Source organism: Pterocles gutturalis, unplaced genomic scaffold (genome assembly GCF_000699245.1).
Source record: "Pterocles gutturalis isolate BGI_N339 unplaced genomic scaffold, ASM69924v1 scaffold28211, whole genome shotgun sequence".
Lineage (NCBI taxonomy): Eukaryota > Metazoa > Chordata > Aves > Pterocliformes > Pteroclidae > Pterocles > Pterocles gutturalis.
Window position 1 is genome coordinate 32,233 of NW_010106529.1, and position 18,668 is coordinate 50,900.

General features: G+C 34.4%; 1 protein-coding gene across 1 annotated transcript in view; it reads left to right on the plus strand.

Annotated features, from left to right (window-relative positions):
• Positions 1–18,668, plus strand: part of CERKL (ceramide kinase-like) — a gene marked incomplete at its 5' end in the record, with an annotated part of 32,794 nt that overhangs the window by 9,547 nt on the left and 4,579 nt on the right. Inside the window, 7 exons of the mRNA XM_010087822.1 lie at positions 4,764–4,827; positions 8,991–9,133; positions 15,285–15,359; positions 16,799–16,976; positions 17,252–17,320; positions 17,642–17,670; positions 17,755–17,863. Of these exons, the coding sequence (XP_010086124.1) occupies positions 4,764–4,827; positions 8,991–9,133; positions 15,285–15,359; positions 16,799–16,976; positions 17,252–17,320; positions 17,642–17,670; positions 17,755–17,863 (667 nt within the window). The remainder of the gene's footprint in view (positions 1–4,763; positions 4,828–8,990; positions 9,134–15,284; positions 15,360–16,798; positions 16,977–17,251; positions 17,321–17,641; positions 17,671–17,754; positions 17,864–18,668) is intronic.

Consider the following 18,668-nt stretch of genomic DNA (forward strand, 5'->3'; position numbering starts at 1 on the left):
CTTTTTTTTTTTTTTTTTTTTTTTTTTTTTTTCTCCTTACTACTAGTTAGTGTTTCTTTTATCCTTACCACGAACATAACCGTGTTTGTTAAACTCTGTTAGAGTCAGCATTATCATTAACCTGTATAAGATTAAATATTTATTTAGATATCTAGTGTCACCTGGAATCCTAAAGTTGAACTAATAAACCAAATCTGTATCAATACTTTTCTAGATTAATTAATAGAATTTAATATAAGCTATAATTTGTAGTGTGTTTTAAAGATATTTTTCCTAATTGAATAAAAATAGTTAAAAGTTTATTTTTTTATTATTTTTCTTTAAAATTTTGAAAAGAAACTTCTGTTTTTAACCAGTTAAATGTTTAATGGCTTATCCTTAAAATAAGGTTATTTTGTCAAATGTCCAAATAGTATTGTGCTTATTAGCTGCCTAACACTCCTCCTACAGGCAAAATGGGAAAACTACATCACAGTTTTAAATGCTAGTAGAGAAGTAAAACTATGCATTGCAAAAAAAAAAAAAAAGGGGGGGGGAGGTAAGAAATGCAGAGTGAAAGTCCTGTCAACCGCTACCATCTTCTAATAAAACTAAGTGCCTCATTTCAAGTACATTGAACAAGATTTTTCCTCCCATAATTATTCTGCATTTTGTGAAGTTGGAGTGTGAATCTCGCTGTTATTGCTTTTATGAAATGTGACCAGTATTTCCACACAAAGTGGTGTACAAAGGTGTACTAGGTACTGAAAGGTGAAGGCTTTTGTACTATTTTTACACTGAAGATAGTTTACTTTTAGTGTTTTCATGTACATATGTTTAAAGCTTACAATTCACTGTACACAAAAATTTTAAAGCAAATTTGAATCTCTGAAGTGACTTCTAGCTCATACACAATACAAAACTTGCAGAATACTGAAAAAAGAAACCAACACAACACTTTGACAGTGTAGTGCTGAAAGACAGAGCTGCTCTCATCCAATTTTATATTTTGGTAGTTGGCTGTTGCTATTGCTATTTCGTGGTTTTGGTTCCTACACAATCAACCTTGCCAGAGCTTATTTTCCATTGTAACTTCTTTTGGAATAAACTTTTTTTATTAAGAGGTTTGGAGCAGAGGTATTCTCTCCTTCTCAAGGATATACAGCAGTCAAAAGGCACGTATGTAAATAAGTGAGTTCTGAAGTAGCATGTACACTGATTATCTTTAAATTTCGTAGGGTTTTCTGTTTTTGCCAAATTGCTTTGCACACTACAGATGTATTAATTTTAGTGAAATTAACCACTGGTCTTAAAGAGTGGAATGTGCTGGTTTTTGGGGTTATTTTTGTTACATGGAAGAAAACAAATCTCTGAAGTGCTCAGTGTGGTAGGAAGTGGGAATAAGCAAATTTAAACTGTAACAGTACTGAACTGTAACTAAGGCTAAGCAATGCTTAAAAGCTAGCCTTTATGCAGTTTTTTAAGAGTTTGGTAATCTTGAGTGCTGCAGATGGGATATGGCTACTAGAAGAATGGGGACTCTTCTAAAAATTCAGTTCAATTAAAGCTCACTCCATATTTAGGATACCTAGTACTAGCAAATAGTGATGACTGGAGCTAGTATTTTAGAACTGTATTAGAATCTTGCAAAATCTAACCCATGCTGAAGAAAAATAAATAAAGGTAATCCCAACAGACTCCTAGCTTGTCTCACTTCTCTTTCTAGTTTTGTCTCTTCTGCTTCCATTTATGCACAATTACAAGCTGGATGTTTAGGCAAAAAAAAGTAGTGCCCTCCCTACCATCCCTGATTTTTAGGCAGTCACAAAAGAAAAGAAAGTGATTGAGAAGTGGACAATTAACCTTGTTTTAAATTTACTGTTCAGTAAATAATATTAATATTATTTTTGTCCTCCAGTGTTAACACCAGTTAATCTGTTGTTATCATTAGCGGTTTTAGTCCTGTTGACATTAGTCTATGACATGAGTGCCAGTATTTGTAGTGTCATATGGAAACGCCCTATGTTTTGAAGGGCTGAACTAATCATATGGTGCTTTTTCAGTATGTTGGGGCCATTACCCTTAGTTTCTTTTTGGCTACGTGAGATAGGGTGTTAGAATGTTTTGGAGTATGTGTGACTCTCTTCACATTGGCTACGCTGTCAGTGCTCTTCTTTCAGAAGGCTATTTCTTGGGACTTCGTGTATACTGAAATTTAGAATTTAGGAATAAAATGTCTTTAAAAAAGGAAGACTTTCTAAGTTATGCATTACAAATGGTTGAAAAAAATGACAAAATAATATTTTTATTATAATATTTTTGCTAAATATGTAATCTGAATCCTTCTCAAACTGTGAAAGAAGCTCTTTCTTCCTCTTACCAAAATTTGCTGTGTGAGGTTTTTTTTTGTTTTGTTGTTTGGTATTTCTGTGGGGTTTTTTTCCCCCTTTCCCCTGAACTGGAACAGAACCAGGTTTTCAAACATCTAGCTTTTTTCCAGGTATCAGAATGACTTTAACATGTCCATCTGGAGGTTGCCAAGCCTGGAGAAAGGTTTTTTAGAAGTGATATTTTTATGTTTGTGTTGAATTTTTTCAAGCTTTCCCTAGTTTTTAGACTAGACATTAGGAAGAAATATTTCACTGTGAGGGTGATGAGACACTGGAACAGGTTGCCCGGGGAAGTTGTGGATGCCCCATCCCTGGAGGTGTTCAAGGCCAGGCTGGATGAGGCTTTGAGCAACCTGGTCTAGTGGAGGTGTCCCTGCCCATGGCAGGGAGGTTGGAACTTGATGATCTTTAAGGTGCTTTCCAACCCAAACCATTCTATGATTCTATGATTCTATGATAGTTGGTCAGTTTTCTATACGTTGTCATCAAGTTTTACTGGAAATGTAATTTTTTCATTACCATTTTGCCAAAATGTTTCAAAATAGATTGTGTACTTCTGTCATTCTCTCATCCAATTTTAAATTTCTTGGAATCATCCCAAGTGGTAAGCCTTGCAGTAGTCCTCCTAATTTCCAAACTTAAGCTATTAGATGCAAAGAGGATGGAGTCCCTATCAATCTGGCTAACACTAGTCATTTTTACAGCCTTTATTGATTTCTCTGTAGACATGAGGCTTCTTTATTTTCATGTCCTTGTTGTTTGTACGAATTAATTTTGTAATAATAAACATACATTACATACATTACATTAGGAAACCACTGAGCATATTTTCTTCTACAAAATAAAATCTTATTTACCATACTATTTTAATTGAACTGTACTCATAACTTTCTAAATGTCATCATGTTCATTTAAAAGGCATGTAACCTGGTAACCAGCTGTATGTTTTCATGGGAAGAGTTTCTTTCACAGTAAGGTAATAATAAGATATTTGAACCTTTCTGCATTTTTGCATGATGCATGGTTTTATTGGTAATTTTTCACAATCTACAGATAATGATAAAATAATAGTTCTCATTGGTAAAGGCAGAATGGCATGATAGCTTAAATACTGTGCTTTGGTCTTCCAGAAGAGGTCCTGTATGAAAGTAAATTCTGTAAATAATTCCTGAAAGCTATTTCAGCAATAGGTATTTCTGTAGCAAAATGATAATTCTTTGATATCATCAAAATAACTCTAGTTTTTAATTAAGAATTCCTAGACCACCAACCACTAGAATTTTGCTAATGCTGTCTAGGAGATTTTGAAGTTATATCCTGATATATAATTGCTTAGTGTGAAGTACAGAAATCTTATCACTTTTATTTTGTATATTATACACTCACTATATATACACACATTCTTGTGTGTGTGTGTAATACAGGGGGAGAGAGAGAGAGAGAGATTTCTGTTCTTGTAAGCAGCATTTGAAAAGTCTGTAGAATTACTGTTATAACGGGTACAGATACGGAATGATTGTTTTAGACACCAAGACTAATAATTCTAACAGTGTTTAGAAACACTGGAGAAAAGCCTTGAACTATGCTAGCACCAGGGACAGACAAGCATGAAAGATTAATGTAATTTTGCATATAATGATGCACATTCTTACACAAAAAATCCATCTGCAAGTGTCATGTCAGTCAGCAAAAATCTTTGATGGGTGGCTGCAGCTGGGCTGTCTCTTCTGGCAAAGCTGGCCTAGAAAATGCTAAATGTAGTTACGATGCTTTGTGCCATCTGTAGTATGCCAGTTTATCCTGTCTTCACTGGCATTTACAGTACTATATAGGGTATCAGCAAACACAGAGACATCAATGTAGAGTGACAGATCCGTTTTCTCCAGAGGCTATGAACTCTGGTGTGTGCTTGTGCCACCTTCCTCTGTGTGTTATATTCTGTTGTTACTGGTATTTGGCTTGATTTCATACTTCTGTGTTTAACTCCTCATATTTTTGATTTAGCAATTTGCATATCCTAACACAAAGGCACTTAAATTTGATTGATACAGAAATAATTCAGTCTTAAGTGAGGATATGGTTGTTTTCCTGAAGTTTACCAACTATATCAATGCTAAAACTTGCATTCTGTTGCAACAAACATCTTCTCTAATTCTCTGAATTTAAATGCACCAAATAGCCATGTGTCTGATGGGAGGTGATTTTTAGCATGTTTTTCCTTTTAGCTAGCATAACTATAAAACATGCCTTCTCATACTTTTAAGGCATTTAATGATTTAAAAAAAAAATCTGAACTGAATTACTGTGTGTTCCTTATGCTAAAAGGATAACATTTTTAAAAACCCTTTACAATTATCTCATCTTCTGATAATTAAATAATGCTATTTTCCACAGTAACTGAATATGAAGGACATGCTCTCTCAGTACTTAAAGAATGTGAACTCCAGGCGTTTGATGGGTAAGTTGATTAGTGACAATAGATGTTAGTAAACATTATCACATTAGTTTTTATTTGTATTCCATCCAAAACTATGCTAGTAGGTATTTAATGAGTTACTCTGTTTCACATACATGTTAAGCCTAAGAAAATAAGTTCTCATGAAATGCTTTGGTTTTTATTACTTACTGACAATAGGTATGTATTTCAGATTCATAAATCATGGTAAATAAACATAAAGCTTTTGTAAATATGCTTAATGAAATCTTCAGTCTCTGTATTTGCAAGAATGACACAAGTGCCTTGTATTTCATTCTATCCATTCCAATAGTTCTTATGGAGAACATTTTATCATTTTATCTAAAAAGTAACTTGAATGTTTTTCCATAAAAAAAGAAAAAATCATTCAAACTTACTTGAAATCAAGAGTGAAAATGCTTGTTCAATAATTTTTAAAGACCTTTCCGAAGTGGATTAATCCAGCAATCTTTGGTATTTTACATTAATCATTCAATAGTAAAATTCAATAATATATAAGAATAGCTTTGCATACTGTGGAAGTCTTACATCATTCTTACATCTCTTATTGGATTATGCAGTGAGCATAGTGTTTTATAGTCTAACCAATTTCTATTCTAGAAACTTGCAGAGTTAGGTAAGAAAATACATCTGAAAATGTATGTATCTATTCCAAATGCTGAGGATAATTATTGCCAATTAAGACGTCTTTTGGGGTGTTAGCTGGGGAACCACTTTGTCCTGGGAAGCAGATATGAAGAGAGAGAAGAAAAAGCCTGGGTTGTATCTTCTTGCACAAACCCCTTCTACTCTGAGTCATATTTGAGTTGTTTCATCTTTGATCATTGGGTAGAGTGACTGCAGTACTTCTCCAATAAGACTTCTCTTCAGCACTAAGGGGAAATAGGAACAGAAGAAGCTGGAAGAAAATAGCTTTTAAGTCAATATAATGCTAAGATTTCTGAGGTGAAAATATCCCTGTCCATTCTAAGTTAGCTGTTTAAGTGTTGGGGTTTTTCTCATGTGGAAATTAAGTAGCTTTTACTATCAGAGTTTATGAGCAAAAATGAAATTTCTGAAGTGTTTGAAAAGGAGTTTTATAACTTCTCAAATAGCCTGTCCTCCCTCTATGTACTCATTCAATAAAGCACAATACAGAAAAATATCTTATTAAATAGCGAACTTGGGGTGCTTTCTACAGAGACTAATAGGCTGAGGTTGGAATTCATATTACACTAAAGGTCTGATACTTTGAAAAAGAAAGAGAAAACTTCACTAATCTCTCTCTTCTGCATTATCTTTAGAGTTGATCTTAAGAACAGGAACAGAATATTTTAAATTGGAATTTTCTTTTTCATATTGCTCAAAGGCTTATGGCATTCTTTTGATTATGGTCCTGTGAAGTCCTTTGTGACTTCCCTGTTGCTGCTGAGCCCAAGAATTTTTGCCATAGGTATAAAAATCTTATAGGCCCACAAAACCACCTCAGTCCTTCCCAAGTAAAATTTTAGTGACAATTTGGGTTTATTGAAAAATAAACCAGAAAATGTATGAGATCTGGTTTTAACTGAAAATTAACTCCACAATAATGAAATTGTCCTACTGATGAAAAATTACACTTTTAGCAATCCCAGCAGCCACCTGACATAATGTCTTTTCACTATTTCCATTAAATCTTGAGAAGTTTTGTTTGCCTCTTGAGCAGCATTGCTTGTGACTTGGCAGGCTTCAGTCCTTTCCTGTTTTTCCCTGGCTTCCTGTCTGGTTTTGTTCATCTCAGATACTATACCTGTCACTTAGTTCCCTCTTTAGAAAATACAATAGCACTTCTCTACCTCCTTTTAGCTGGGGAAGGCACTGTATGTGGTGGTAAGAGGTAAGGTAGTTTTTATGTTATTTTTACATGGCAGAGTTCATGCAGACCTGATCTGCCTTGCCCGAGCTCCAAAGCAACTGGAGGTGAGTGAGGTGTGGACTGAAGTCCATGCCTGCATGCGTTACTCTGCTGCTCTGACTCAGCTCGTGCTTCTAAAGTGTTGCCTATTTCAGACTGACCAAAGGCTAATTCAAGTAGAAATGTATAAAGGGCAAGCCACAATAATTTTTAATTCATTATAGTAGGTAAGCGGTATAGCAACATGCAATTTCTGATCTTGAATTTCTCTCTGAGGGAGTTATGGTTCCTTACATGTTAAACAGCGTATGAAGTAAATTGAAGCTTACTATTTGGAGTAGTAAATTGGAAGTTTGTATCTCAGTGCTTTCTGTAAGCAATACTGTTTTAATTCTCTGTCAAAGCTGTTGGTTTCTAGGTATAATTTATTTTCTCTGATTTCTCCAGTTCTTACTCTGTTTTGCAAGATCACAGGCATATGTCGTTTATCTCACATACTCCACCTTTTTTGCTATCCACTTTTGTTTTCTTACCAACACTGGAGATCTAGGTACTTATCCAAGGTGTCAGCGTGCTTTTTTCCCTGCCTTGTGTCCAAGCCTTGGTGACAAATAGAGAGAATGCATTTGTGATGCTGCTATTTCAGCTGCATTTTCTTGTTTGTACAGTGTCAGAAGCACACGATAAGCTTGCATGTATTTCTTCCCTAATCAGGAGCCTACAGTATTATAGATATTGTTTAGAGTAGCCCCAGTTACTCAGACTTCAGTGAATAGTTGATTGAGAAACTTGTGTCTGATAGTTAGACTAATGGTTAGACAGATGTTTCTTACTCTAAGAAGCCTTTATCAAGGTCTTAGTCAAATCTGTTTGCTCAAGACTTTCTACTCCTTATGCATAGTAGGTTCTCGCTGATTAGCTTTGGAATCCATGGTCCCTGACAGTATCTCTGTTTCCAGCCAAAAAGGCAACTTTTGATGATTAATGCTAAATTAATAAAAATTAGACAATCCACATAAGACCTTCCAGTGTACAATTTATCACACTATGAAGATTAACTGGTTTTGCTGCTGGGGCAGAAGTTTCTAAGTCTTAGGAATAAAGCAATCTAAACCAAAAATGAGACAAAAGACAGGAGATGACTCCTGATTGCAAGCAGGAAGAAAATGTGCTCCAAACTTTTTCTATACACTCATTTGGTGGTTTTAGTGTGGTGTGGTTTGGGTTTTTGGTTGGGTTTTTTTGTGTGTGTGAGCAGTATTTAGCTAGATAGGGGAAATATTCCTAAAAATTTAGAAATTAAAAAATAACTAGGAAATAATAAGAACTGAAGAAAAATGCTAAAGAGGCTGAGATAATTAAATTTAAACATTAAATAACAAAATGAGTATTTTCTTTTAAAGAGTTTACCAGTTTTATCTGGTTTAGATATTGGTCACAGTTTTACAATTGCGTTCATGAGAAAAAGATACTTTAATTAAGTGCCTTCTAAAGTAAATATGACATTTATATTGTAAATGCTTGGAGTGTACTATCACTATTTTTATAATTAAAATGTGCCTACCTTACAAACGTTTAACTTTCAAGCATTACTAACTTGGAGAATCGTTTTAGTAGTTACTTAAATAAACAAAAACAGAAAAAAAAGGACATTTGCTGTAACAGATTCTACAGACAAATGCATAATGCATTCCTCTCTACAGCCACAGCAGGTGGGAGTTTAATTACATGCTCCAGAAGCAGTGATTAAGTACCTTCATGCAAAGGATTGCTGGCACTAGGGTTTTATACCTTGCTAAATCCCTCAACTGCCTGCGTAGTGTGTGGAATTAGCTGTTTTCAAGTATTTTTAATTTTATTGTAATATTTGGTGAGTTGTTACTATAAGTGCAATCAAAAAGCATTGTAATGCTTGTGTGGGTCAGCATTGAAAGATTTAAAGAACTTTTCCACTGAGGCACTTGGGCATGTGCTTAACTCTTCCATCTGATCAGTTCACGTGCATAATGTGTGATAAGGTAAGAAATACTTTGTAAGTTGTTAAATATATGTACTCCTACTCAGATAGAAGAAGGCATAAATAAAGATGCTTATATCTGGTTAGTTAACATTTGCTGGTCTGACAGTGAAGCACTTGCTTGTTCTTAAGGAAAGAAGGGGTTTTAGCTATTAGAAATATTATGCAGATGGTGTGTGATAGCTGCCTTCCACTTGTTTGCTCAGCTATGGAAGGGTTTATTTTGAACTGTTTAGCATTTTTGTTTTGTGATAGGGTTGTGTGTGTCGGTGGAGATGGATCTGTCAGTGAAGTTGCTCATGGTCTACTACTTAAAGCCCAGATAGATGCTGGAAAAGACACAGACTATATACCAAAGCCTGTCAGAGCACCGGTTCCTCTTGGAGTAATACCAGCAGGTAAGACTAAAAGGTACTGTTACATTTTGTAAGTCATCTGGTTTAAGTCCCTCTGGCATGTTTTACAGTTTTGGCTACTAAAGGCAGTTGCTGGTGCTAAAGCTTCTGTTACTTAAGGGAGCTATTAAATAAATGACCTAAATTAGTGATTTAGATTGATTACAAATGACTAGATTTTTAATCATTATGATAATTTATAGTAATGGCACTGATGAGCTCTTTGCCTAAAGGAAGAAGCTTGGGAAGAAGAAAACTAAAATAATTTTCGGTTGATCATGCAAAGATCAAGTTTTTCCCTTAGTTGCTGCCAGAAATGATACCAAATGAAAACTTTATTTTCTATAATTTCCACAAGCCATGCTGTTTCATTTCTCTGTCCTGTTTTCTTGGCAGATTCTCAGTTGGATTAATGCTTAGGTTCTATTTTTAAATGGTGTCCCAGGAGTATATTTTGTGGATCATAATAAATAATACTGTGCATGCAAAACTGCTTTATCTCTACTTTACTTCTACAGACCTGAAAATGTATGCATCTCTCTTGGAAAACCCTCTTGCTCCTGTCTTGTACTTGCATCTCATAGCTTTTTTTTTTTTTTCTTTCTTTCTTTTTTTTTTTTTTTTTCCACCCCTCCCTGTTTGTTTTGGGGGGTGTGTATGTCCATTCTCCTCCCAATTTTTCTATTTGCCCTTCTCAGAGTATAAATTGGGCCAGGCAGGGAGGCTTAGCTAGAATTAGTATAGGCAGGATTGATTCTGGACTGGTGACTGCATAATTTCTCTTTAAAAGAGGAAGGGTATTTTTGCATGGACACTACCCTCTGATGTGGATATTGATGTGACTACTTGATGCAATTTCTCAGATGTTTTTAACTAGTAAGGAAAAAATTCCTGCAGCCAGATGAACAGCAAATAAGTGTTTTCAGTTTTCTACAAAAAAAAAAAAAAAAAGGAGCAAGTCGCTTCTGAACTGAGCAAGCAGGTTTTAAGTGCTCTGAATTGCTTTGCACTTCTAAAAGCAGCATTAAGACAGGGACTCCTTGCTTGTAAAAATGCAGGATTACAGTAGCTTTTTTCAAGTTAAAAAAACCCCAACAACTTGGAAATGTATTGGTAAAAGATGGAGTAATCTCAAAGACATGAAGGAAATGAATTTTAATACAACAGTTGGATCATCACTTCTCAGTTCAGTTGCTGTGAATATTTTGATGGTGTTGAGATGGAATCTCTCCAGAACTTGACTCCATGGAGTCTGGGTGTGCTTAGGTCACTGTGCTTCATCATTAGTGCTTACTCTCTTCAAGTTAAGAAAAATATGTCATGACCAAAAAAGATTTGTAAACCCAAAAGAATGTTGTATGGCTTGTTACACAGAATGCCATAGACTTTGTTAAAAGAGGGTGAGAACACTTTATAGAATGACAGTGTGGGAAACTCTTTAATAGGTTCTTAAAAATAATCTATAGTTTATTTTGTTTCTGTATTACTGATATTCCAAAAAGTAGTCAGGAAACAGATAAGTATGATACTTGTGTATGTGAAGAAGATGGAAGTCAATGGTCAGTTAATTTGTTTTTCCTCCAGAATACCAAACTATTAGGATTTTCCAGCTGAGTAAGAATAGAAAAAGCATTACAGAATAGCATTATTTGAGTGGCTTAAAATCTGGTTTTAGCCTCTGTTATAAGTAGTTAAGACAGCATTTTGAAGTTTTAGCCAACTTGATGGGAAGGAGCTTGAAACAGTTTACCTCCTGAAGAGAAAGGTCCAGAGGGGAGTGTGTTTTTCCTGAAATACTCTATTAAGCTGCCTTATTCTGGTCCAAATCAAATGGATGAGATGTGGGGAAGCCTGCAGTTGTACTGCTGGCCATTAGCAAGAGTGTGTGTTGCTATGGGAACTACTGCTAAGAAACAGTACGGAGGGGGAATGGGAGAAAGGGGAGGGGGAACTGGGAGGACATTAAAAAAGCTATCCAGTTGTTACAGAACAAGAGACAATCTATGTCTGATGGCTGTGAACCTTTTGGTCCTGAAGAGTTTCTTTAAATAAATTAATGATTTCCAGTTAATTCAGAAGATAAAATATTACTGAGGGACTGTTAATTCCTGTGATATTTCAGGCAAAGAACCAAAATGTTGGTGCAGTTTTCATCAGAATTTTAGCTATGCTTGACTAGGAAGTCATTACATCACATTTATCTGTTTGGATGGGGGAGACATTAACAGCCTTATGAATATTCATGTTGTCTGGTTAATTAAGTTAATTGTACTGCAGAAGTGCTTGCAATTCCAAGGACAATTTTTTTCTCTACAGTTTCTGTTTGGTACCTTCATCAGTCATGCTTTACATGACCTGCAGATACTTTGTCCTTTCTGTGATGCTTTTGAACGTTTCATAGGAAGGAGGTTTATAATAAGGAAGTAGTTTATAATATTTTGAACAGAATTATGTTTTTTCAATAATGACATCCTATTTGTTTCTGTTTAAAAAAAATGTTGGTGACAGAGATGCTGGAGTTGTATGGATGAAACCTTTTTACAGTAAATTGAGTAGTTGGAGTGAGATCTAAAATTGGGACTGTTAGTAGTCTGTGAGGGGTGCAAGCCCATACATGAGCATCAAAGAAGGTTATTAGTCTCTGAAGTAATGCACTGCTGTTCAAGGGAACCATCTTGTTATTGGTAAATAATATTCTGAGCTTACATAGGAGAGGAAAAGGTTTAGAAGACTTGAGAAGATGAATAATGGCATTAAAACCACTATTATTGAGTCACCACTTAAATCAGCAAAGCTTATATTCTAGTATTTTTTTGTATGATAACTGTCCACTGTTTTGGTTCTGTTTATAAGCTTTTTTTGTGTGTGGCATCCTGCTTGTATAAGATGTAGGTAACGAGACATTCTTCAGTCATTATTGGGATCAAAATGTGGGTAGGCATGTATTGAGAGTTTTTTAGACAAGGTAGTGGTATTTTCTACTTCGCATTATCTTCAACTTGTGGAAGGGTGGATGCATTACTTACATTTTTGAACACAGGCAGAACTTTTTTTATTTTCCCAGGAGTCACGGAAGGGTAGGGTTTTGCCTTGTTTACTTCTGCAAATATTAATGAGCTCCACAGATTTAAGAGAAGGATGCAATTTCTTGTGCCTATCCTGTTCAGTAAGACTGGGATTTAACTCTCATTAAAGTCAGTATGAAGATTGGTATTGACTTCAGCCATGGTCATTTGTTATCTTCCTGCCATCTGTATCGATAAATTACTTTTGCACAAATAAAGAATCCCAGTTTTAGGACATACCTAGCCTGATCTTCAGAAGTATAGTCTGCCTTGTGCTCTTTCATTAACAGGTTCTTCAATGACATAGAAAAATATTTTTTTTCAGAAGCACAGCTACCCTGGTGTCAGTTTACAGGAAATAAACATGATTTGCATGACTTGTAATGATCTGCTCTTTGTGCACGTGATTTCCTTTGTTTTGCAGAGGTTCCCATAAAAGTTGAAAGGGTTGGAAAAATTTGATTGAAGTAAATATCTGAGTATTTTTGAGCTACTTCTTTAGCTAGCTTCACTGGGTAGGCAGAGTTAGTTGGATCTAGAGGTTAAATGTCATAAGTAATTCAAACATTAAATGGTGTTGGGCATATACTTGTATTATTCTGGGAAGAATTACTTTTTAGGTCACACCTAATTTTTTTTTGTCCCCAAATTTTCTGAATAGAACTGTATTTTATGTTCACTGGATTGAAAAATTCACTATTTTGCATAGTAAATATTATCTGGAGCTACAGTTTTGCCTTTCTTTTTTAATGATTATTGTACAGAAAAGAAAGTTCAAATTACTTTTGAGTTGTTGAATAGAAATTATTGGTTATAAATGATTGAAATAGTAATATTCTGATTAAACTGCATTTCCTGTTAGTTTATCTAGGGAGACTTTCTTTTGGGGTGGAAAAAAGCAAAGACTTGCATTTAGTTTTTGAAGTTGTCATATAATTCCTCTTTTGAAGTACTTCAGAATCCCAACTTTCTGGTTTTATTTAAACATTACTTTTTTTTAGGAAAAGGAGGAAGAAATTAATAGTATAGTTACCTATAAAACTCTGAGAAATATGTGAATGAAATTACATTTCATTTTAATTGTTCAAAGAATAAAACTGCACATAACCTGATTTCTTCCATGTACCACTGGAGAGGTAAACCTCAAAGAATGTTTTGTATCTGCTTTATAAATACCTTACTTATTTCCTTCACATAGTAGGAACTCAGAGAACCTTGCTCAGAGCTCCTCTCTCTGACATTATGAAGGCTTTTCATGAGATTCTGAGTATTCTGAATTACTTTCAGAGACTAAGGTGCTCTAAGGAGGTAACAGGTGCTTTGTGAGATACTGAGATACAAGTTTATCTATTTATTTATTTATTATTTTATAAATTCTTATTCGGAGAAATTATTGAAAAAAAATCAAAGCATATACTCCTGAGTAAGAATAACAAGATGCCTTTATATCTATGTAACTATGTACATCTCTTTCCAAATTTAGGGGTTTTTTTTCCTACCACTAATGTGACGGCAAAGATTGCAGAGTTTTGGGATGAGCATAATTTTTCAGTCTGGTACATGACAATTTAAAGTGCTTATTTAAATATTGAGTGCATCTTGTTTGAAATGTGATGGTCTTTCCTTTTCCTCTCTTCTCTCCCCGACTTTTGAAAGATAAGTTTAAATGTTTCCATAAAATTTAAGGCAAATTTAGCATCCAGAATTGTCTATTGATACTGTAACATATTAAAAAATTCAAGCCATAAGAAAACTATATGAAAATCTAACTGAACTCATTCCTTTGTGGAATGTTAGGTTCTAAATTGTTTGTAATTTTTGTTATTTTAATTAATCTGTAATTGAATTATTCATCCCTTAATTGGTGATGTGAAAAAGCTCAATATTCTGCATACTTGGTGGCAGACTCTGGTTCTTTGTTGTTTGCAGAAGTGAATCCTATGGCCCTGCTGCTTGGCTAAGAAACGCCAGAGGTGTGATCCATGAGAAAAGCAACTTGAAATTCTGTTAAACCTGTACCCATTTAGGAAAGACACAACCATTCCCTGTTCAGGATTTTAAAAATAAAGTGCTGTTTAAAAGTTAGCTGATACACAGGGACACAGTGTCCTATATGTTAAAGCAGAAGGGCAAAATTTACATGTATATCCATGTTTCTTACACAGGTAAAGTGGCTTGACATATCAGTCACCACCAAACGTGGGTCTCTAGAACCATCTTCTTTCTGTTACAAACTGATAGCTAGTTTTCCACTCTTGTCTTCCAACTCCATGCTGACATTGATAGTTCTTGACTTTTTTTCTGTTTACCGTCTGATTTACTACTCATTCCCTTGTTTTGTAATAAATTAATCTTTGCTATCCAGTGGCTATCCAGTAGTAGAGCTGGTCTGTCAATGTCCAGGCAATGACAAAGACAAGTTAGATGGGTCAATTTTAATACACTGAATGCAAGTCAACAATTTGCCAGACACACATCAAAGTCCATGTTTGCTCCATTCTTCAGCCATTGATGTGTTCTCATATGTAAAGCTGACGTGCAATAATTTTCTTCACTACTGCTTCTAAGAATCTAAAATGTAACCTGCAAGAGGCACAGCAGCTATCTTAGACTAGATCTAGTAGAATTTTGACTGGGAAACATACAGTTTACACTTGCTGGATATTATATTATTTTTGCAACTTAAAAATATTCCCCAATTTTATCTTATCAGATAACCTGCCTTCCAGTACAGTTCCTCAGTACAGCACATAGGTATAGGAGTGATTTTTAAGGAGATGGTTTAAAAAAAAAAAAGGCAATTTTTGAAAAATAAATTTTTTCTTCTCCCCACCTCTTGGTTTTTATGGCACTTATCAATGAATTTGCAGAGAAGATTTTATAGATCTCTGCAAGTTTTAATGGTTTTAGTACTGTTGGTTTTGTACTATTCAGCATTTCTGTTACCAAGACTAAGTAATTTATGGGGAGGCTTTCTTTTTTTGAAAATGCAATAAATGTCTCAGTTTCTTCATTCAAAAAATGTTGTATATATTTTTTCTTGCTATTCTGTATCTTATTTTTACAGCAGTTTGTGTTCACTTTTACAGGTACTACGAATATATTGGCTCATACTCTCCATGGTATTAAGCATGCAGTGACTGCAACGTTGCACATTGTAATGGGTAAATATTTTTACATATAAGATTTTTCAATAATACACCATCATTTAGAAGTTTGTCATAACCAGTTGCTTAGTAAAGGCATAGCATTATGCTATGTTGCTGTAAACTATATTGTAAGACTTTTAAACCTGAATGATTCTATCCTGATCTATAGTGCACTGGAAAGGTTATGATTCTTTGAGTATAGTTAGTAGCAAAAATTGTGGACCTCATCTTCTGGTAACTAAAACCTGCCATGGAATTCTGTCTGATTTTGGAATACATGCCCTATTACTGATATTCTTTTAATGCAAGACATAAACTTTTCCAGACTTGATTGCGTGGATTGTGTTACTCCATGTTATTATGCAATGATTGCTTGCATAATCACTTGATTATTTTAATTTAATGTACCTTCTGAAGACAATAGGAAAATATACAATACTTTCAGCTTGAGTAAGTGGTTAGGATTGGACTTTTCAGGAAGGTGTTGTGATATTTCTGAGAAAGTATAATTAATCTTTTAACTTCATGTGCATTTATTTTAAATACTAACAGTTTCTATAAGAAAGCTTTATTAGTAGAAAAACTGTATCACTTGCCATTTTGTCTGCACAATAAATAGGGTTTTGAATGTGAAAATGTAATTATGCTAAAAGAAAAAAAGTATGTGGCTAGTGCAAACCTTATGTTTAGGTCTTAGGAAACAGCAAATAGTCAAGTAATGTTAATATTCCTCTCAAAGCAATTTTTCTTTAGAGCACTTTTTTTTTTTTTTTTTTTTTTCCAAATTAAAAAGGAGAATAATGGTGAAGGTCCATCTTTAGTATCTGTTTTCTAGACCTTGCACTCAGCAGTGGAACATCCTTTGCTCTATTTCTTAGTAATACACAAGCCTTTACAGGCAAAAATCTAAAATTGTCTTTTTAAATCAGAGACAGTCTAATGGAAACCACCCAAGTTCTACTGCAGAAAAAAATTATATACCCTACCTTGAACAGAATTAGATGTCTAAATTCTATAACTGTAAACATAAATGCATTTAAAACCTATATTTAAGAGTTCCCATATCTTCTCCAGCAAAATGTTCAGCCATTACAAATATTTGGTGAAATTGCAAATATTTATGTAGCAATATTACATTTTATTTAATACCAATTGTTTAAAATTTGAATACAATTAAGAGTCAGACCCTTTGCAGCCTGATGAAGTAGCCAAATTTTCGCCATAACTTTTTTAACATTTTGAAGCATCTGAGTGTTGTTCTCTGAAATGACTACTTTTATAGAGTGTTAATTATATCTAGATTTATTCTGGTTTCCATTAGTAAAACTTGACTGCCTAAAATGAGAAGAGTCTGGAGTTCTTTTCCTGCAGCTAAATCGGGTGAAAATAAGTTGTATTCCGTTTGAAATACAGATGTCATTTGTAATTTCTGACCTTTATCTTTGAAATTTTAGGACATATTCAACCAGTAGATGTCTGTACTTTCAGTACTCCAAGCAAGCTGTTACGGTTTGGGTTTTCAGCTATGTTTGGTTTTGGTGCAAGGACTCTAGCTTTGGCTGAAAAACACCGTTGGATGCCCTCCAATCAGCGGAAGGATTTTGCTTTTATCAAAACACTGACAGATCTCAAGTATGCCATCAGCTGTTACATTCTTCTAGTATTTCTGATTTTCTTGAGGAAAATGCAGTAATCAGTGTGGTAAAAATATAGACAACAGTAGCTTAGCTTTCCTGACTTAAGTGCAGACAGATTTAACTCAGATGTGATGTATATCCCTCTTACAAGTTAAAGAAGAGATAAATTCTGTATTTTAGCATCTTCTTAAATCATCTTAACTTGGATAAAAGTCTGTCTAGAAGTCAGAATATTGGTTTACATGGTAGTAAATATCAATACTTTTCTAGGCCAGAAGAATGTGAATTATCATTTCTACCTCTACAAATTCCACAGGAAGGCTCTCATGATAATGACAGGTAAGTAAAACAGTCAAACAATTCCAAAGCTACAAAAATATGTGTCTTTGAAGATAAAATTGTACAAATTCTTAATTTTGTTCAAATTTGATAATCAGGTAAAACAATCTTAAAATTATTTTGACAACTGCAAACTTGTACATTTTCTAACATGTTCCTTATAGACTATGGAAGATTTGTTATAAAGCAGTCTTCCACTCAGTATTATTGGTTGGTTCAGTTCCGTTAATCCTTTCTTCCTTACTTTTTCTAAAGCAGATGTTGTTTAAATGTGGTAAAGTTACTTTAAATTATTTTACCTATATGTTTCCACCCTTTTAGAAAGAAGAAAGAGAAAATTAAAAAAAAAGGTGAGTTTTTGCTTTTCCTCCTATTTAAAAGCAAACCGTGGCTGGTTAAACTCAAATAATATAGAATTACTCTGTTATATTTAGGTGGCAAGGATCAATGGCACAAAATTCAGGGTCACTTCCTGAATGTGAGCATTATGGCAATCCCTTGTCTGTGTTCGATGGCACCAAGAGGCTTGGCACCTAATACGAGGTCAGTAGGGGTTTAGAGAATTAGTCATGTCTATAAATTCTGACATCTTACCTTAAGACCTTGGCTTTTCTGAGAATACAAGCCTGTGTTTAGGTAGTCTAGTCCCTCTGGAATGGGGGAGGGAGCATGGACTGCAGCAGACTCGATAATCCCAGGAATTGTAATCAGTTTTTGGATCAGGCAAATGAGGTCAAGCAGTCTAACTAGAATAATGAGTGGATAATTGCTGTGATTAAATTAGTTGGCAAGTCTGACTTAAGTAGTAGTCATTGAGGTAGTCATTGAGCAGTCATCTGTCATAGGATTTGGCTATATGTAGAAACTTTATTCTTGGATTTTATTTTTTCAAATATAAAGATGCTCCTCATCTTCTGCTTTGCATCCAGCAAAAATGAAGTATGAATCTTTCTCTTGTCATGAAGAACTAAAATTCACAGTTGTCTTCTTTGTCATCCTTTTTTTTTTTTTTTTTTCTTTTAACCACATTCCCCCTCCCTTCTTCCCCTGGACTTGGGAAATTCATCTTCTATGTGTTGGGTTTTGGGAAACAAATGAGTGTGTAATCTGGTTGTTGATATTGACTCATTTTGCCTTTAGCTCATTGTTGAGAATGTACTTTGTGGTGATCAAAATAGTTATCAGGTGATAAATATTTGTACTTGATGTATCCAGGTGACGATTAAGCAGAGTAGCAAGTACAAACTTTGTAGTTGTACATGAAATACAACATGGTCCCTCAAAAGAGAATGCAGAATCTCATATGTATATATGTGTGTGTATCTGTAAAAAAAAAACCCAGCACTCA